A 17,828-nucleotide genomic window follows, 5' to 3' on the forward strand; every position below is an offset into this window, starting at 1 on the left:
GCGGGGACGGTGACGGGGCGGTGAATGGGATGGCAGTGGCGGTGACGGGGCGGTGAAGGGAACGGCGGTGACGGGGCGGTGCAGAGGATGGTAGGCCGGTGACGGGGCGGTGACGGGGACAGATTTTTTCCCCGTGTCATTCTCTAATTGGAAGGACTATTTAGCAACTGAAGCGAAGCAATTTTACTATTTGCACTGAGTTATTCTTTGAAGAATTTTTTGAATATTTTTCACAATCCCTTTAAGGACTGAAGCATTTTAAAACAACATCTATGAAAGTCTTTTAATATGAAGAACCAAAAAATAATTTTAAAGGGCGCAGTGAATAATATTTAGGTATTTTGGGATCTAGGTTTGCTGTGTTTATACAACAGGCACAAAATAGAGGCATTTCTTCATTTTTCCTAGTTATCCTGTCATAAACATCTAATATGTGCCACGGAAATAATTATCATCATGACCAATATGGACCCATCATTTTAAGATTTCTTTTATGGCAAAACTAAGTCCAGCACTTTGGGAAATTTTTGGAGCCACAGCCTAAAGAAATTCAAAACTACAGTAATAACAGTAAGGAGTACTAAATTTACTAAATGTGGGCTAACACCATTACCATGAATTCACCCTTAGTAAATAACCTTCAAAAGTATTTGGGTTACGTTTACTTCTCAAAATACCGCACAATACTCAGAGGGCTCCTTATACGAAGCCGGGTTAGCGGTTTAACACACGTAATAGCCCGCGCTAATTTGTCGACCGTGCTAGCCGCTACCGCCTCCTCTTGAGCAGGCGGTAGTTTTTCGGCTAGCGCGGGGGGGTTAGCGCGTGCTAAAAATGTGCGTGCCGATAAAGCCGCTAACACGGCTTCGTAAAAGGAGCCCAGAGGGCATGGCTTTCTGCGTTAGGGCTACAGAGTCAAACATCTAATGACACCCTTCTAATGTTCTCCCTTTTAAAGCACTCTATGGATTGCTAATTGCGGAACATCAGGGACCTTATATTTATGTGTTTCAGTGTGGAATGAGAGAAACTCTCGCTAAAGATTCTATAAAAAAAACTCCCTTTAATTCAAGGAAATGAAAATCTTTCATCTATTCCTTGCGTGGGGTACCAGACCTGCTTCTATTCTGATTTGCACATCCTAGAAACCTGTGTATAACACATACACTCAGGGCTCCTTTTACAACGGTGCGTTAGGGCCTTCATGCACAGAATAGCACGCACTAAAATCCTGCGTGCGCTAGCCACTACCGCCTCCTTTTAAGCAGGCAGTCATTTTTCAGCTAGCGCGTGCTAAAAATGCTAGCACGCCTTATTAAAAGGAGCCCTAAAAAAGTTTGACGCTGGTACTATTAGCAGGGCTACGATTTCATTTCTTCTCTTTTGCTGTGTAGATCATCACAGCATTTTTCAGGAAAGAAAACCCTGGGCAGTTTTTAATAAAAATTGGTAAACTATGGAAAAAGAAGAATCATCACAACTAAGAGGGGAAGTTGTCCACGTACGCTACTGTGAAGCCAGGTCGTGCATAGCAGAAAATGGGACCTGTGCGGAAATAACCCATTTTAATGGTGCTCATGTTGAGAACTTCCCCTTAAATGTTGGATCACAGCACAGCAAAGTGCTGTTTTAGCTGCTGGATGAGTCGCTGGGTGTCAGCATGACTGGGAAAAGCGGTCTCTGACTTCTTTGCAGCGATGTAACTGCTCTGAAGATCTCCAACCTGCAAGAAGCACAGCACAGATGAACACACGGTTACTGCTCTCAATAGCTGAATCAGAACATTTCCAATCGGCACTGCCTGCACAAAGCACACACACTTTTGGATAGGCACAAGAAACTATAAGGCTGAAATGACTTTCTTGCAATGTTTACTGTCTGAGAAGTTTGCTGGAGTCAGATGAGGATTGCCAAGGCTTGTCCCTTGTACAATGGTCAGGCAAAACAGAAGAGCACCTCGCCTTAGAGAAAGGACAGTAAAAAAGAAAGGCAAGGGTGGTGTCTTTTCAATCAGTGGTGAAGTCTTTATTTAACAAATAATAGTCAAACAAGGATCCCTGTTTTGGCGTATGCGAACGCCTTCCTCAGGGGACACTGTTAAAAGATATATAGCCCAAAGATAAAACATGTTTCTATGTTTCTATTTAGAACAGTGGTCTTCAACCGCCGGTCCGTGGACTGGTGCCGGTCTGCAAAAATCTCCTGCCGGTCCACGAAGGACTAGCGTCCCCCGCAAGCACAGAGTTAAAAAGGTGGCTCACTGCAAACGCCTTGTGAACCACCCAGGCAAAAACACCAGTGTAGCCATCCTCCAACACCTCCAGGCAGCACCGGGGCCACCAACGGGGAGCTCGCACGAACCTGGTGCAGTGGCCGATGAGCAACTCTAGGTCAAAGGCCACTGGAGAGCTGGACGCGGGCGCCACATGGCGAGTCTGCCGACCATGCTGCCCGAAGGCATCCATTATGCATGCACCAGAAAGCCACGGCCTCCCCGACCTGCGCTCTCCTCTTGGTCCTCCCCGGAACATTCCCCCGCTCCCAGACCAGGCCAAAAGGAATGAAGATCCCGCTGCTGCAACACACGGCACAGAACCGGAGCAGCAAGACAGAGCGTGAGACACGACCTCCCGAGCCCCCAGGTAGGCTGAGGAGAAGCCTCCTAATATGAAAAGTCACTCCCCCCCCATCTCCCTTGGCAGTCCAATAGAGGCACCTGAATCCACACCAGCACTCCTTAACTGTCGGTCCGCAAAACAATTCCTCCATTTCTGCCGGTCCATAGGTACAAAAAGATTGAAAAAGACTGATTTAGAAAACATGTATATGTTTTTTAATGGTATAATCCGTGATATATGTGTTATTTTTTACATATATGAATTTATGGTCTTAATATACGTTTCTTAATGTGATGTGCAGATATGCTTTTTTACATAGATTGATATACATGTTTTCTAAATGTTTTATCTTTGTGCTATATATCTTTTAATAGTGTCCCTTGAGGAAGGCAGTCTCATACGTCAAAACAGGGATCCTTGTTAGGATTATTATTCGTTAACAGATTTTTGTAATGAATGATTAACTTTTCCCATGATAAGATATTTGATTAGAGGGGAAAAGGGGTGGGATTTTATTTCTGATTATTACATAATATATCAATATTTGAATGAATTCACAATAAAGATGATTTTATGTATTATTGAATTGGGAGGGAGGGAGGGATGGGGGATTATTATATTCAATAAGAATGATATAAATTTAGGTTTCTTACATAATATTTAACATTATAGAATACTAATTTCCTAATGAAATGTTAAATTTGATGCTAATATGTGAGTTAATCAAGTGTGTATCTTTAAGTTTTATATGAGTTTATTTGATACACATGTTGTAACATACAAAAATGAATAAAGAATTATAAAAAAAAAAAAGGATTATTATTTGTTAAAAAAAGACTTCACCACTGAAAAGACACCACCCTTGCCTTGTACAATGATGACATTATGTGGACAGTTTTATAGAAAAGGCACCAAGTGTTCATTTCAAACCGTTGACTGTTTACATAGTCATTCATTCAATTTTCTGTACTGTTCTCCCAGGGGAGCTCAGAACGGTATACATGAATTTATTCAGGTAATCAAGCATTGTTCCCTGTCTGTCCCAGCGAGCTCACAATCTATCTAATGTACCTGTGACAAGGGAAGGATTAAGTGACTTGCCCAGGGTCACAAGGAGCAGTGAGGGATTTGAACCCACAACCTCAGGGTGCTGAGGCTGTAGCTTTAACCACTGCACCACACTAGAAATCAAAATGTAATGAAAGTGAGCCAAGTATTGGACAGTGAAGCCATTGTGACATCACTGATGAGGTTGGCTCTGAGGCATTATGACATCATCATAATACCAGCTCTGGTTATCAGAGGCTGAAACTTTTCACCCTATTTATTTATTTAATTTTTGATCCTGTTCTCCTAGGGGAGCTCAGAACAGTTTACATGAATTTGTTCAGGTACTCAAGCATTTTTCCCTCTCTGTCCTGGCGGGCTCCCAATCTATCTAATCTACCTGGGCAATGGGATACCAAGTGGCCTGCTCAGGGTCACAGGGGACAATGTAGGCCTGAACCCACAATCACAGGGTGCCGAGGCTGTAGTTATAACCCTTGCCCCACGCTCTCGGACATCATATGGCAGAAAATAGCAAGGCAACCATTGTCCGATATAGATGGCAAACAGTTAACAGAGCATGGAAAAACATACAATGACAAAACATGGTGTGGGTGAGACAAGTGTGGAATGGCAGAGCATAGCACGGCACTCATAGTATTTCAAGCACGGCTGGCAAAGCGAGACACAACTTGGCAGAAATGGTAGGGCAAGCGTGCATAGCGTGGAAGACGTGGTACAGTAAAAAGTGAGTTGCAAACATGGTAGATTGTGGCATGGTAGACAAAGGATAGCAAACAGCATGGTAAATTTAGCGTATAGTTGAGAATATTCTAGTGTATTAGGACAAAGATGGTGAACAGTATGACAAGGTGTGAAAGAACATTGAATGAGAAAATATGGTATGGTCCGATACGGGACAAATCACATACAAGTTCAAGTTCAATTTTATTTTCTAAGCAATGTACAGTTTAAAACATCTAATGAGTGAACAAACAGTCCTAAAACAAAATTTTAACACATTTTAAAAACAATAATATATATAACAAACATTATTAAAACTTAAGAGGTTCATGACTAACTAGATACACTAGGAAAGAGAGGGCAAAGTTACAATTTTCTTAGTCTAAGAAGGAAGAGACAAAAGGGTAAAAAACACTTAAGGACGGGGCAAAAAAGCAACAAATAATTAGATCTTTAGTTAATAAAAGCATCATTGAATAAAAAGGATTTTAAGAGTTTTTTAAATGAGATGAGGTCCTTTTCTTTTCTAATATAGAGTGGCAGAGCGTTCCAAGTTTCAGGAGCTAAAACGGAAAACATCTCATTTCTTCTTGTACCCACTATTTTCAAAGAGGGGACCGACAATAGTTCTTGAGATAGTGACCGAAGAGATCGGGGAGAATGATGAGGAATAATCATTCTGGAAATGAATTGTGGTTCATTAAATAACAGAGCTTTAAAGACTAAGAGTGCTATTTTAAAGGTGATTCGGTGATTAATAGGCAACCAATGGGATTTAATCAGTAAAGGAGTTACATGGTCGTATTTTTTTGCTTTATGGATTAGTTTTATTGCGGTGTTTTGAATTATTTGAAGTCTCTTCTTTTCTTTTTGTGGTACATTGAACAGTAAAGAGTTGCAGTAGTCTAGTTTTGAAATTATCATAGAATGAATAAGTATGTTAATAGATTTTGGCTCTAAAAATGAGGAAATGGATCGTATGAGACGGAGTTTGTAAAAGCAGGATTTAACAATTTGGTTAATGTGATTATGAAAATTTAGGTCAGTGTCAAGAATCACGCCTAAAATTTTTAAGGATGATACTGATTCTATTGGAGAGTTGTCGAGTAAGAACGAGGATATTGGAGTAATATCTTTTTTCCAAGTAAAAAACATTGTTTGAGATTTCTGTATGTTTAATGATAATTTATTGGAACTAAGCCAGTTTTTTTACTATATCTAGTTTACTGTTAATTGTTTTGATTTCGTCATCTTTTTCGGGATCAAACGGGTGAAGAAGTTGAATATCGTCAGCATAAGAAAATGAAGTGAAACCCAATGACTGACAGATAGTAAGTAGAGGAGAAAGGAAGATATTAAAGAGAAGAGGTGATAGAATAGAGCCCTGGGGTATTCCAAAAGATGAAGAATAAGGAGTAGAGTGATCGTCTTTAATAATAACAGTGGATGAACGATCAGAGAGAAAAGAGTTAAACCAGTTTAGAACTTGTCCACAAATACCGAAAGATTCCAGACGATTAAGTAAAAGAATGTGATCGATGGTGTCAAAGGCAGCAGAAAGATCCAAGGAAAATAAAGCAACAGATTTGTGATGGTCTAGGAAATAATGAATGTTGGTTATAAGACCTAGCATGGAATATTCGGTATTATGATGTTTGCGGAATCCCGTTTGATTGGGGTGTAGAGCATTAGATGATTCGATAAAATCCGATAGCTGTTCAAAGACCAGTTTTTCTGTCACTTTTGCTAAAAAAGGTAAATTGGAAATTGGGCGGTAATTAGATACGTCATTGCGATTGGCGTTGAATTTTTTCATTATCGGAGTAACTATTGCTTTCTTCCAATTAGTAGGAACAGTAGCTGTAAGAAGACTATTGTTAATGAGTGAGTGGATGAAGGGGCCAAAACAAGAGAAAAAGTTTTTCAAATAAAATGGCGGAATAAGTTCGGATCTGGAATTTTTTAATTTAATTCTATGAAAGACTCCTTCTATATCTTTAAGGGATGGAAGTTTGAAGTTTGAACATTTGGACATTGGTATGGTAAAGTTAACATTGTTGTGAGTGGACTCTTCAGATATGTGTGAAGCGAAGGTTTTTCGTATAAGAACAATTTTTTCACAAAAATAGTCGGCCAAGTCTTGAGCTTTGGGAGTGGGTTCTAAAGTGTTATTGTTTTTGGATTCTGGTGTAATGGATTTAAGAATTGAAAATAATTCAGAACTGTTTTTGGCCTTAAATATTTTGTTAGAGTAGAAAGTTTTTTTAGCTTGATTAATTTTATTTTTATAAAAGTGTGCATGTTCTTTGTACCTTTCTAAGTTTGCAGAAGTTTTCGATGAGCGCCATTTTCTTTCTAGGGATCGAAGTTGTGTTTTGATGAATGACAGTTCCTCTGAGTACCATGGGTTACAATTTTTACGGAAAGGAATATTTTTAGAGATTATGGGTGCTATTTTGTTCAAACATGATTCTAGCGAAGAGTTCCAGAAAGATAATTGATCATCAATAGAATTGAAGTTAGGAATAATTATAGAAGAAATAAAAAAGGGAGAAATATCAGAAGTTTCCACTTTGGAGAAATCTCTGAATGTAACTTTTTTTAAAGGTGCAGAGGAGGAAATAGTTTTTACTTGGAGAGAGTAGCAGCAATTAAGAGCAATTAAATAATGATCGGACCATGGTACAGAAGAAATTTGAGGTACTGAATAGGATATGAATTGGGATTTGGATGTAAGAATCATGTCGAGTGTATGTTTTGAGGAATGTATGGGTTCCCTAATGTGTATTTGTCTTAATGAAGTTGATCATTTCAGTAGTGTAAGGATTATTGGAATTATCAAAGTGAATATTAAAGTCACCTAGAATAATGGGGCAAGTAGTATCAGAACAAAAATCAAACATTAAATTGTGCAAAGAAAGAAGTTTAGAATGATCTATAGGAGGGGGAATATAAAGTAAAAGAAGATCAGTTTTTGGGCTCTGGTTAATTTGAACATGTAGAAATTCAATAGCAGTATTGTTAATAGATTGATCACAGATCTTAACTAAGTTTTTTTGAAATATAATGGCAACACCGCCACCCTTGCGATTCTGGCGATGGTTCCAGTAGTAATCAAAATTGGGAGGACAACAATAAGAAAGGAAAGCTTTGTCACCGGTAGTAAGCCAGGTTTCCGTGATGCATAGAATATGAAGACCCTGGTGAAGGATAACATCTTTCAATAGGTGATGTTTATTGCGTATAGATCTAGAGTTGATAAGACCGAGTTTTAAGGGTTTATTAATGAAAAAGGAGTTTCTGTCAAGAGTGCAGGAAATTTTTGATGTAGGACTATTGGAACCTTGAGGCAAAACAGGGATTGTTAGGAGAGAGTGCGGGGAAGATTTAGAAGACTTGTAGGGGATAGGTTCAAAAGGTCTATTTCCCCAAAATACAGGGATATTATTGTTCATAATTGACTTCTTAAAGGCAAAGTTAGTGTTGTTGTATAAATGGGGAGTAAGAGTTAGGAATGTAAACAGGTGGCTAAAAAAGATTTAAAAAATTAAAAGTATTTCATAAGTAGAGGCGCACTTGGGACGCGCACGAAGGAGCGAACAAAGGAGCAGGATCTGCTCCTTATGCGTGCTCCTTCGGCGTGCGCCGCAGAGAGTCCCTCTAAATAGGGCATGCGCTGACCTGGAGGGGGAGGAGTCTGGCGGCAGAGAAACAGTAAGGCAAAAGTACTGAAATAAAGTTAAAACAACAGTAAGCAAAGTTAAAAATATAAGAAACTAAGACACATAAAAATAAGCAGCTATAATTTAGTAAAGTGCAAGTAGGTGCAAGGTGCTGGTTGTACAAGGCGTGCGCCGCAGAGAGTCCCTCTAAATAGGGCATGCGCTGACCTGGAGGGGGAGGAGTCCGGCGGGCCGCCGTTTTGTGGCGGCAGAGAAACAGTAAGGCAAAAGTACTGGAGGGGGAGGAGTCCGGCGGGCCAGAGAAACAGTAAGGCAAAAGTACCCCCTCTTTTACTAAGCTGCGATAGCGTTTTAAGCGTGAGCAGAATTTTAGCATGCGCTAAATCCGTGTTACGCAGCTAGAACTAACGTCAGTTCAATGCTGGCATTAGGGTCTAGAGTGCGGGGCAATTCTGTGCGTGCTAAAATCGCTATTGCAGCTTAGCAAAAGGATCCCATAGGGTTTTGAGACTCAAGGGTCAACGAACATGTTTAAAAGTAGAAAAAGGGTCTCTGAAGGCATGGGATGGGATTCTGACACACAAGTTCAACTACTGCTCTGTTCAATAACACACAGAAATACAAATAAACTAATACAGCCATTCCTCAGTCTTAGATTGTTCAATGTCAGACGATTCATACGTAAGACACAAGTGAAAACCCTGCTTGTACTAACTGAAAAGTAGAAACAGTATTAAACAAAGAAGTGATGGTACAGAAGTTGAAAAGCAACAAAATCCAAACGAGCAGAGGGTGCCTGGTCTTCAAAACCCTCTTTATTAGTGCAAAGCAGACCTAGTCAATCAGAAAAACATAAAAGCATAATGCAAATCATGGACTCGATGGCCCACGTTTCGGCTAGAATTTTTAATCTAATCTAATCTAATCCTTAGGTTTGTATACCGCATCATCTCCACGTTCGTAGAGCTCGGCGCGGTTTACAGTAGATGAAATAGGAAAGAACTACAACAGAGGGTTAGAGGTAGAAGTGGGAAGAATTAAAAGCTAGGACAGCAGTTCATTTCACTCTTAACTTAAATGTACACTCCATCCACTGTGGATGTAGCAGAGTCAAATGTCATTTTAACAGAAGACAGTTTGCTATCAATGTAAATGTTATTTTTGCTGAAACTGATTTTACCTTTAACCTTAAATTCTATATTCTGCGCTGTAACCCTTAGCCTCAAAGACGTCAAATATCATTTCTGACTACAAAGTCAGTATATAAGGTAAAGGCTTGGCTGTTCCATCAATGCAGAAATTCTATTTTATTTTCTGTTAGTGGGGGTAATTGTGGGTATGGTTCGATCTGGATAATACTGGAGGGGGGGGGGCGCGGGGGTTGTAGGTAGGAAGGTCCTGATTATTTGTTTCTTTTAAATTGTGCTCTGTGGTATTTGTTTATTGATTTTATGCCTTGCTTATTAGTTAATGGCCCTTATTTTAGGAGCATCTTGTGTGAAACTAGAAAGTTCTGTTACATGTGTATAGTAGAATGGTACTGCTTATCTGTATTATTGTTTCTACAGTGTTGTTTCCTTTTGGCTTGGTTGCTGATTGTATCTCTTGTGATTTGTTCCTACAATAAAAATATTAAAAAAAAAAAAAAAAAAAGAATGATACACGTGTAAAGCCATTTTAGAAAGGGGACTTTTTCCATGTGGGGATGACCCCCATATTTACTTTGGAAGGATGATTGGAGAAGGTGGGCCTAACACTGATGTAGGAACCCCCCTTTTTTTACCAGAAGATTCATATCGTAGAAAAAATATTTCATCTGTTTTCGTACCTGCCCGAAGGTACAAATAAGTGCCTGCCCTAGGAAAGTTGTCAATGTGAAGGTCTGACCTCTTCCGTCCTGCCTGATGCCCTTCAGTTCCCCTCTTCCCTTGAATGCATTTCTCCCCAATCACTTCCACATCCCCTCTAGAGAGAATATCTGAACTCCTTCCCAATCCTCCCCCAGGAATAGCAGTAGATCCTTCCTCATTTTCAAGTTCTCCTTCCTCCTGCCCCAGGAAGAAAGAATTTTTCTTCAAGGTCTTCTATCACCCAGGGTCCCCAGTGTCTAATGGAATCGGAAGCGATGACTACTTGCTCTTATGGACCTAGGTCTCAAAATGGCTGCCATGACCCCTAGAATTAATCTTACAGTATTTCTGTCTGACTCCTAGCAGTAATACTACAAGATTACCACTAGGGATTATACAAGCAGTAGCATGTCTGCATCCCTCCTGTATCCATTGTACCTTAGTGATCCCAATAAGGTTGGGACAGGTGTTATGTTGGGGGAGAAGGGGATGTTGTTGATGGAAAGGGGCATTTGCTGTTATGAGGTGGGGTGTGTTGGGATGAAGAAGTTGAACTTCCTGTTCCCGTGTAGCTGGAAATGCAGGTAGAGAGAAAGAGAGATTCTGGAGTTGATTAGATGGCCAGCAGTGCTCTGCCAGCAGTGTATGAAAGTATGATAGAGGGATATTGGACTGCAGGAGGAGGAGATACCAGATTGTGGGGAGGGGGGAGATACTGGAGCATGAGAGGAGGAAGGAGGAGCAAACAGGGGAGAGGGAGCTGCTGGAGTGCTGGGAGAGGTAAGAAGAGGTTCTAGGAGAAAAAAAGAAAGAAAAATATGTGTATCTTGAGGATACCCTTTTCTTCTTCCAACACAGTCGGCAGGCAGCTGATTTCTCCCGGTGGTGGCCATGACGGTGCTCTTTGCTGGCTACCGGGAGTGAAGAGTCAGTGGCGCATCTGGATTGCGAGCAGCCCTGCCTTTGGTCCCATCCTGATCCCACTAAACCGGTCTTGAACCCGCCCCTCAAAATCAGGGGGGCAGGATCGAAACCAGCAGAGCCTTTAGCGATTTGACAAGAGGGAAGGCCCCCGTGGCATCTGCTTCGTTATTGCCAGCTGGTTTAGTGTGACCGAGACGGGACCAAAGGCAGGGCTGCTCAAAATCCAGATGTGCCGCTGACTCCTCACTCACTCCGGCGGCCAGCAAACAGCGTGGATGACACCGCTCAGAGGAGTCAACTGCCTGCCTCGCAGGTCAGGCCTGCCCCTGACCACTGGAAGAAGCAAATGGTAAAAGGTGATTGGGAGAGATCTTGGATGTAGGTAGAGGGAAGAGAGAGATGAGGTGTTGGGAGGAAAAAGGGGAGAGGATATGCTGGATTGAGGGGGCAAGAGGAACTCCATTCTCCACAGCCCGGTAGGCTTGAATTTGGATATTATTTAAAACTACGGTAGTAGACTCAAATATAAACCGAGACCCCTCCATTTTGGACCAAAAATCTCAGTTTATATTTGAGTATATATGGCATGTGGTATTGACTCTGTGTAGAAACGTTAAACATACAATTTTTGAGGTCAGCTTGATTTGGGGCTGAAGAAGTAGGACCATGTAACACCTTTTTTTTGTGAATTGCATTGGTTGCCAGTGGTGGCACGGGTGAAGTTCAAATTTGGCTGCTTTGCTACAAGTTTTGTTTGGACTTACCCCTAAATACTTAACTGAACTTTTTTCTCTTGCCATTAATAAACATATGAGACGCTCGCATTTGAACTTTATCTTTCCACCTGTAAAAGGTTGTAAACTTAAAAAAATCACCAACATCTACTGTCCTAACAGGCGGCTCTATGGGGTAAGGATTTAGATCGATCAATTATGATTTCTAGTACTTACTTAGAATTTAGGGGGCATCTAAAAACATTCCTATTCACCAAATACTTGGGAAACTAATTTCCTCCATTCAATTGTATATCTTATCTTTTGTAAAGAGCTTCTTGGTCCTGAGGTATACGATCAGAGGAGATTGAGAGGGGACATGATTGAAACATTCAAGGTACTGAAGGGAATAGACTTAGTAGATAAGGACAGGTTGTTCACCCTCTCCAAGGTAGGGAGAACGAGAGGGCACTCTCTGAAGTTAAAAGGGGATAGATTCCGTACAAACGTAAGGAAGTTCTTCTTCACCCAGAGAGTGGTAGACAACTGGAACGCTCTTCCAAAGTCTGTTATAGGGGAAAACATCCTCCAGGGATTCAAGACAAAGTTAGACAAGTTCCTGCTGAACCGGAGCGTACGCAGGTAGGGCCAGTCTCAGTTAGGGCGCTGGTCTTTGACCAGAGGGCCGCCACGTGAGCGGACTGCTGGGCACAATGGACCACTGGTCTGACCCAGCAACGGCAATTCTTATGTTCTTAGCTGATTGTTATGTTATGTTTCCACATATTTCTTTAATCTGACCTTAATTAAGATTGTTAATCTGTGTTATTATTAATTTCAATTAAATAAAAGTCAACATTAATTCTCAAGCACCTCTCATAGATATATGCAGAGTACTGAAAATGTATAAACAGATCTCACAACAATTGTGCAGTACAGTGCTCCCCCGGTCATTTGTGGTTGGCGATTCGCGGTCCCGGACATGCACGGTATTTTCTGACCGAGCAGGAGAAGGCAGCCGGAGAGGCAGGAGAGGGCAGCCGGAGCGCCAGCGAGTGAAGGAAATCACTCGCGGTATGCTCCGACTGCCTCTTCCTGCACTAAAGTCAGGAGCTGCTTTGACACGCAGCTCCTGATTGGTGAGGCCCGACTTTAGTACAGGAAGAGGCGGTCGGAGCATACCGCAAGTGATTTCCTTCACCCGCCGGCGCTCTGGCTGCCCTCTCCTGCCTCTCCAGCTTCCCTCTCGTCTCTCCCGCTAAAAACCGTATTCACGGTTTTTCAACATTCGCGGGGGTTCCTGGAACAGAACCCCCGCGAATATCAGGGGGAATACTGTAATTGAAGATGATTTGTTCTGTAAATACCTTTTATTGCTGTGTCCCTTGGATTGGATGCAGGATAGTAAATCATTCATAAACAGATCAGGAGATTACAGATAATTCAAATTTTTTTTTGGGGGGGGTAGAATGTCGGCGTGAATTTATTTATTATTTTTCTAGTTTGGGTTTGCTTCTTCTTTACTCTTTTTTTCTTAAGTCAGAAGGCAAGGCAAAAGGGGAGAGCTACGACCTGCTTCAGTCGGAAAAGGAAAAAAAAACCTGACAGGCTAAGTAGGTGGAGCTCCAGAGGTAAGGTGGCTGCACATGCCCAGTAGGTAAAATAACAAACTACTATAGCTAGGGGAGAATTCCGCGAGACAGGCTCAGTCCAGGGATTTCACCAACAAGTGGGGCTGCATTACCCTGCTTGTCTTCGGAGAATCTGCCTGTCTTGGTGTGTTTTGCAAGAAAGATCTGAATGAAGCTGCAATGAATTCAAAAGCCTTTTTGGTAGAAGGCTGAAGAGAAAAACAGATTTTATGGCTGGTGTTACATAAACAGTTCTTTGTCTATATGCAAATAAACATACAGTGGATCCTCGGTTTGCGAGTGTTTTGCAAGACGAGCAAAACACTCAGCAAACTTTTGCCTCGCAAACCGAGCATGTTCTGGTGTACGAACACCTCCCCCCTGCTCTAACCGGCATCGCAATCCCCCCGAACCGGCATCGCAACCCCCCCCCCCGCGAACGCCCCCCTGCGAGAACCACAAAGCACCCCCACGCTGAAAGCGGCATCCACCCGCCCTTCCTCCCAAGCACGGTCCTTACTCCTTCTGCTCTTTGTAAGGGTGAATGCGAGCTCCCGCCTCTTGCCTGGGCTGGGCCTTGAGCATCTGCGCATGCTCAAGGCCTTCTGGCTCTCATTCTCTCAGAGATCTCGTCCGAGAGAACGAGAGCCAGAAGGCCTTGAGCATGCGCAGATGCTCAAGGCCCAGCCCAGGCAAGAGGCGGGAGCTCGCATTCACTCTTACAACGAGCAGAAGGGGTAAGGACCGTGCTTGGGAGGAAGGGCGGTCGGATGCCGCTTTCAGCACGGGGGTGCTTTGCGGTTCTCGCGGGGGGCATTTGCGGGGGGGGGGGGGGGGTTGCGATGCCGGTTCGGGGGGGGGTGCGATGTCGGTTAGAGCGAGGGTAGGGGGTGATGGAGCAGCGCCGATAACCTCGGGGGGGGAGGAGGGTTGGTGGAACGAATTGTTCAAGTTTCCATTATCTTCTATGGGGAAAGTTGCTTTGATATATGAGTGTTTTTGTTTAAAAGCATGGAACGAATTATGCTCTTAAACCAAGGTACCACTGTATATATGTACATATATTTTCTGTAGTTAGGAATTTAAGTTAGCAATAGTTAATGTTTATTTTAGGAAAATGTAACAAAAAAATAATGAAAATAATTTAATGTGACAAAAAGGTAATCTTACAGTTTTAAAAGAGGTTTTCTATCTAAAAAGGCCAAAGTTTACTCTTTCAGTAGAGCTCTTACCAACAAAAATTGATATGCTTACTTTTTCTGTCAGCAGAACAAACAAAGAGAAAGGGCTCACCTTTATCCACATGTTCATTCATCCCTTCAAAGAAATGTAGTAGATTGGTGAGGCACGATTTCCCTTGACTAAATCCATGTTGGCTTTCTCTCATTAATCCATGCTTATGTATATATTCTAAACTACACAAACCCACTAAGAAAGAATGTTACAAATGTCAAGGAAAAAGATCTTTCCTTGATGGAGTGAGAAGAGCAAAAAATTCAATCAAAATGAGAAATATTAATGTGTAAAGGGAGAGTCCTCAGTTTTCACAACTTATGCCAGGTAACCTGATAGGCAAAGTTGTCACACTGTATACCCAGAAAAGGGTTTACTTGTGAAACATCCCTGGACTTGCTCCCATCGTGCCAATTGTAATGTGCAAAAACAAAAGGTAATTTTGGCAGCTGCTGTTCAATTTTGGCAGCAGCGTTCAGTATTCAATGTTCAAGCCTTTGAATATGTTGTCAATTGTAAAGAAATCAGCTGAGCTGACTTTGCTGTAAAAGCCGGGTACTTAACTAAAAAAGTAAAAGAGAAGGACAATGAAATAACCTACTAAAGCCCAAATTTTACCTTTTACCAAGTTTGAAAGCTGGCAGGTAAGATATTCCAATGGGGTTTTTCTTCCTCTTAGCACCTCTTTAGGACAAGGAGCAATTGAGGTCTGGGACCATTTGGTGCAGTGGTTAGAGCTACAGCCTTGGCACCCTGAGGTTGCGGGTTTGAATCCTGCACTGCAGCTCCTTGTGACCCTGGGCAACTCACTTAATCCCCTTTGCCCTAGGTACATTAGATAAGAGTGGGAGCCCGCTCGACTGTTAGGGAAAAATGCTTGAGTACCTGAATAATTTGAAATACGCTTAGAATTGTAGGATATGCGGAATATAAATTACTTTTTTTAAAAAATGAAAAATGTCACTTACACCTCCTGGATGAACCACCCTTTAATCGGGCACTATTGTTTAACTGAAAGGCAACTAAACAAAAGAGTACAGTGGTACCTCGCTTTACGAGTGCACCGGTTTGCGAGTGTTTTGCAAGACGAGCAAAACATTCGCAAAATCGGCGGCTCGGAAACCGAGCGCGCTTCGATTTGCGAGTGCCCCCCCTGCGATCCGGCACACAACCCCCCTACCGCCATCGGGCACCCCCCCGCCACGACCTGAGGTCCCCCCAACCCACCCGAACCCTCTTCTTACTTTTCTGTAGCCTCCGCAGCGGCACCGGCACCAGCATGTCCTGTGCGTGGTGCAGGTGCCTGAAGATCTGCTTCTTGTGCAGGCCTGAGAGTTCACGTCGAACGCGAACTCTCACGTCGAACGTGAACTCTCAAGGCCCAGCACAGGAAGCAGATCTTCAGGCACCGGCACGCACAGGACATGCTGATGCTGGTGCCGCTGTGGAGGCTACAGAAAAGTAAGAAGAGGGTTCGGGTGGGTTGGGGGGACCTCAGGTCACGGCGGGAGGGGTGCCCGATGGCGGCGGGGGGTTGCGGATCACGGGGGGGAGGGTGCCGGTTCGCGGGGAGGGGCCTTCGGGGGGAGCAATGCCGGTTCTCGAGGGGGGGGAGCAGCGCTGCTGGCCTCGGGGGGAGGGGGGGAACCTATCAAAGCGAGTTTCCATTATTTCCTATGGGGAAACTCGCTTTGATAAACGAGCATTTTGGATTACGAGCATGCTCCTGGAACGGATTATGCTCGTAATCCAAGGTACCACTGTATTTTCTTTTTTTCTAATATTCTTTATTCATTTTTTCATCTAACAACAAGTGCAACAAATATTAACAGTAAAACTTATACAATATCACTTGAGTATCTATTCTTAGTAATTTCACAAATAAAAATAAATCCCTCCCTCCCAACCCTATTCTTACACGTGATTACATATCTATATTGTTGTTTATTAATCCAACCCATCAATCTATAATTCAACTTCTTCCCACCCCTACCCCTGTACAATTATATCAGCTGAGGAAAAATGATTATTCATTCATTACAATATTCTATTAATGGTCTCCAAACCTCCTGAAATTTATTAAAATTTCCTTTCTGCAACGCTAATATTCTTTCCATCTTATACATATGACACAGTGAATTCCACCAAAAACTGTAATTTAATCTATTCCAGTTTTTCCAATTAAACGTAATCTGCTGAATGGCAACTCCTGTCATAGTAAGTAATAATTTATTATTATTTGCAGAAATTTGACTTTTTTTCCTCATTGACATTCCAAATAGCACAGTTACTTACCGTAACAGGTGTTATCCAGGGACAGCAGGCAGATATTCTTGACTGATGGGTGACGGCACCGACGGAGCCCCGGTACGGACAATTTTAGAGTGATTGCACTCTAAGAACTTGGAAAGTTCTAGTAGGCCGCACCGTGCGAGTGCCTTCCCGCCCGACAGAGGCGCGCAGTCCCCAGTTAGGATAAGCCAGCTAAGAAGCCAACCCGGGGAGGTGGGTGGGACGCAAGAATATCTGCCTGCTGTCCCTGGATAACACCTGTTACGGTAAGTAACTGTGCTTTATCCCAGGACAAGCAGGCAGCATATTCTTGACTGATGGGTGACCTCCAAGCTAACAAAAAGAGGGATGGAGGGAAGGTTGGCCATTAGGAAAATAAATTTTGTAAAACAGATTGGCCGAAGTGTCCATCCCGTCTGGAGAAAACATCCAGACAATAGTGAGATGTAAAAGTATGAACTGAGGACCAAGTAGCAGCTTTGCAGATTTCCTCAATAGGAGTGGAACGGAGGAAAGCTACAGATGCTGCCATAGCCCGAACTTTATGGGCCGTGACAGAACCTTCCAGTGTCAGTCCGGACTGAGCATAACAGAATGAAATGCACGCTGCCAGCCAATTAGACAACGTACGTTTAGAAACAGGACGTCCCAATTTATTCGGATCAAAGGACAGAAAGAGTTGGGGAACTGATCTGTGGGGTTTCGTACGCTCTAGATAGTAAGCTAGAGCCCTCTTACAGTCCAAAGTATGCAGAGCCTGTTCACCAGAATGAGAGTGAGGTTTCGGAAAGAAGACAGGCAGAACAATGGATTGGTTGAGATGGAATTCAGAGACAACCATTAGGGAGAAACTTTGGATGTGTACGCAGAACCACCTTGTCATGATGAAAGACCGTAAAAGGAGGATCTGCAACTAGTGCATGTAGCTCACTGACCCTCCTGGCAGAGGTAAGAGCAATAAGGAAAAGTACTTTCCAAGTGAGAAACTTGAAAGGAGTGGTAGCCAAAGGTTCAAATGGAGGCTTCATTAAGGCGGAAAGAACCACATTGAGATCCCAAATTACAGGAGGGGCTTTAAGAGGTGGTTTCACAT

General features: G+C 42.6%; 1 protein-coding gene across 3 annotated transcripts in view; it reads right to left on the bottom strand.

The window, feature by feature from the left end:
• Positions 1-269: 269 nt before the first annotated feature.
• The window catches only part of TTC8 (tetratricopeptide repeat domain 8), a 120,516-nt gene continuing 102,957 nt past the window's right edge, over positions 270-17,828 (bottom strand). For all 3 annotated transcript variants that reach the window (XM_033953210.1, XM_033953209.1, XM_033953212.1), the window contains exon 14: positions 270-1,723. In XM_033953210.1, the coding sequence (XP_033809101.1) occupies positions 1,607-1,723 (117 nt within the window). In that variant the 3' untranslated portion in view covers positions 270-1,606. The remainder of the gene's footprint in view (positions 1,724-17,828) is intronic.

Source organism: Geotrypetes seraphini, chromosome 7 (assembly GCF_902459505.1).
Source record: "Geotrypetes seraphini chromosome 7, aGeoSer1.1, whole genome shotgun sequence".
In the NCBI taxonomy this organism is placed as follows: domain Eukaryota; kingdom Metazoa; phylum Chordata; class Amphibia; order Gymnophiona; family Dermophiidae; genus Geotrypetes; species Geotrypetes seraphini.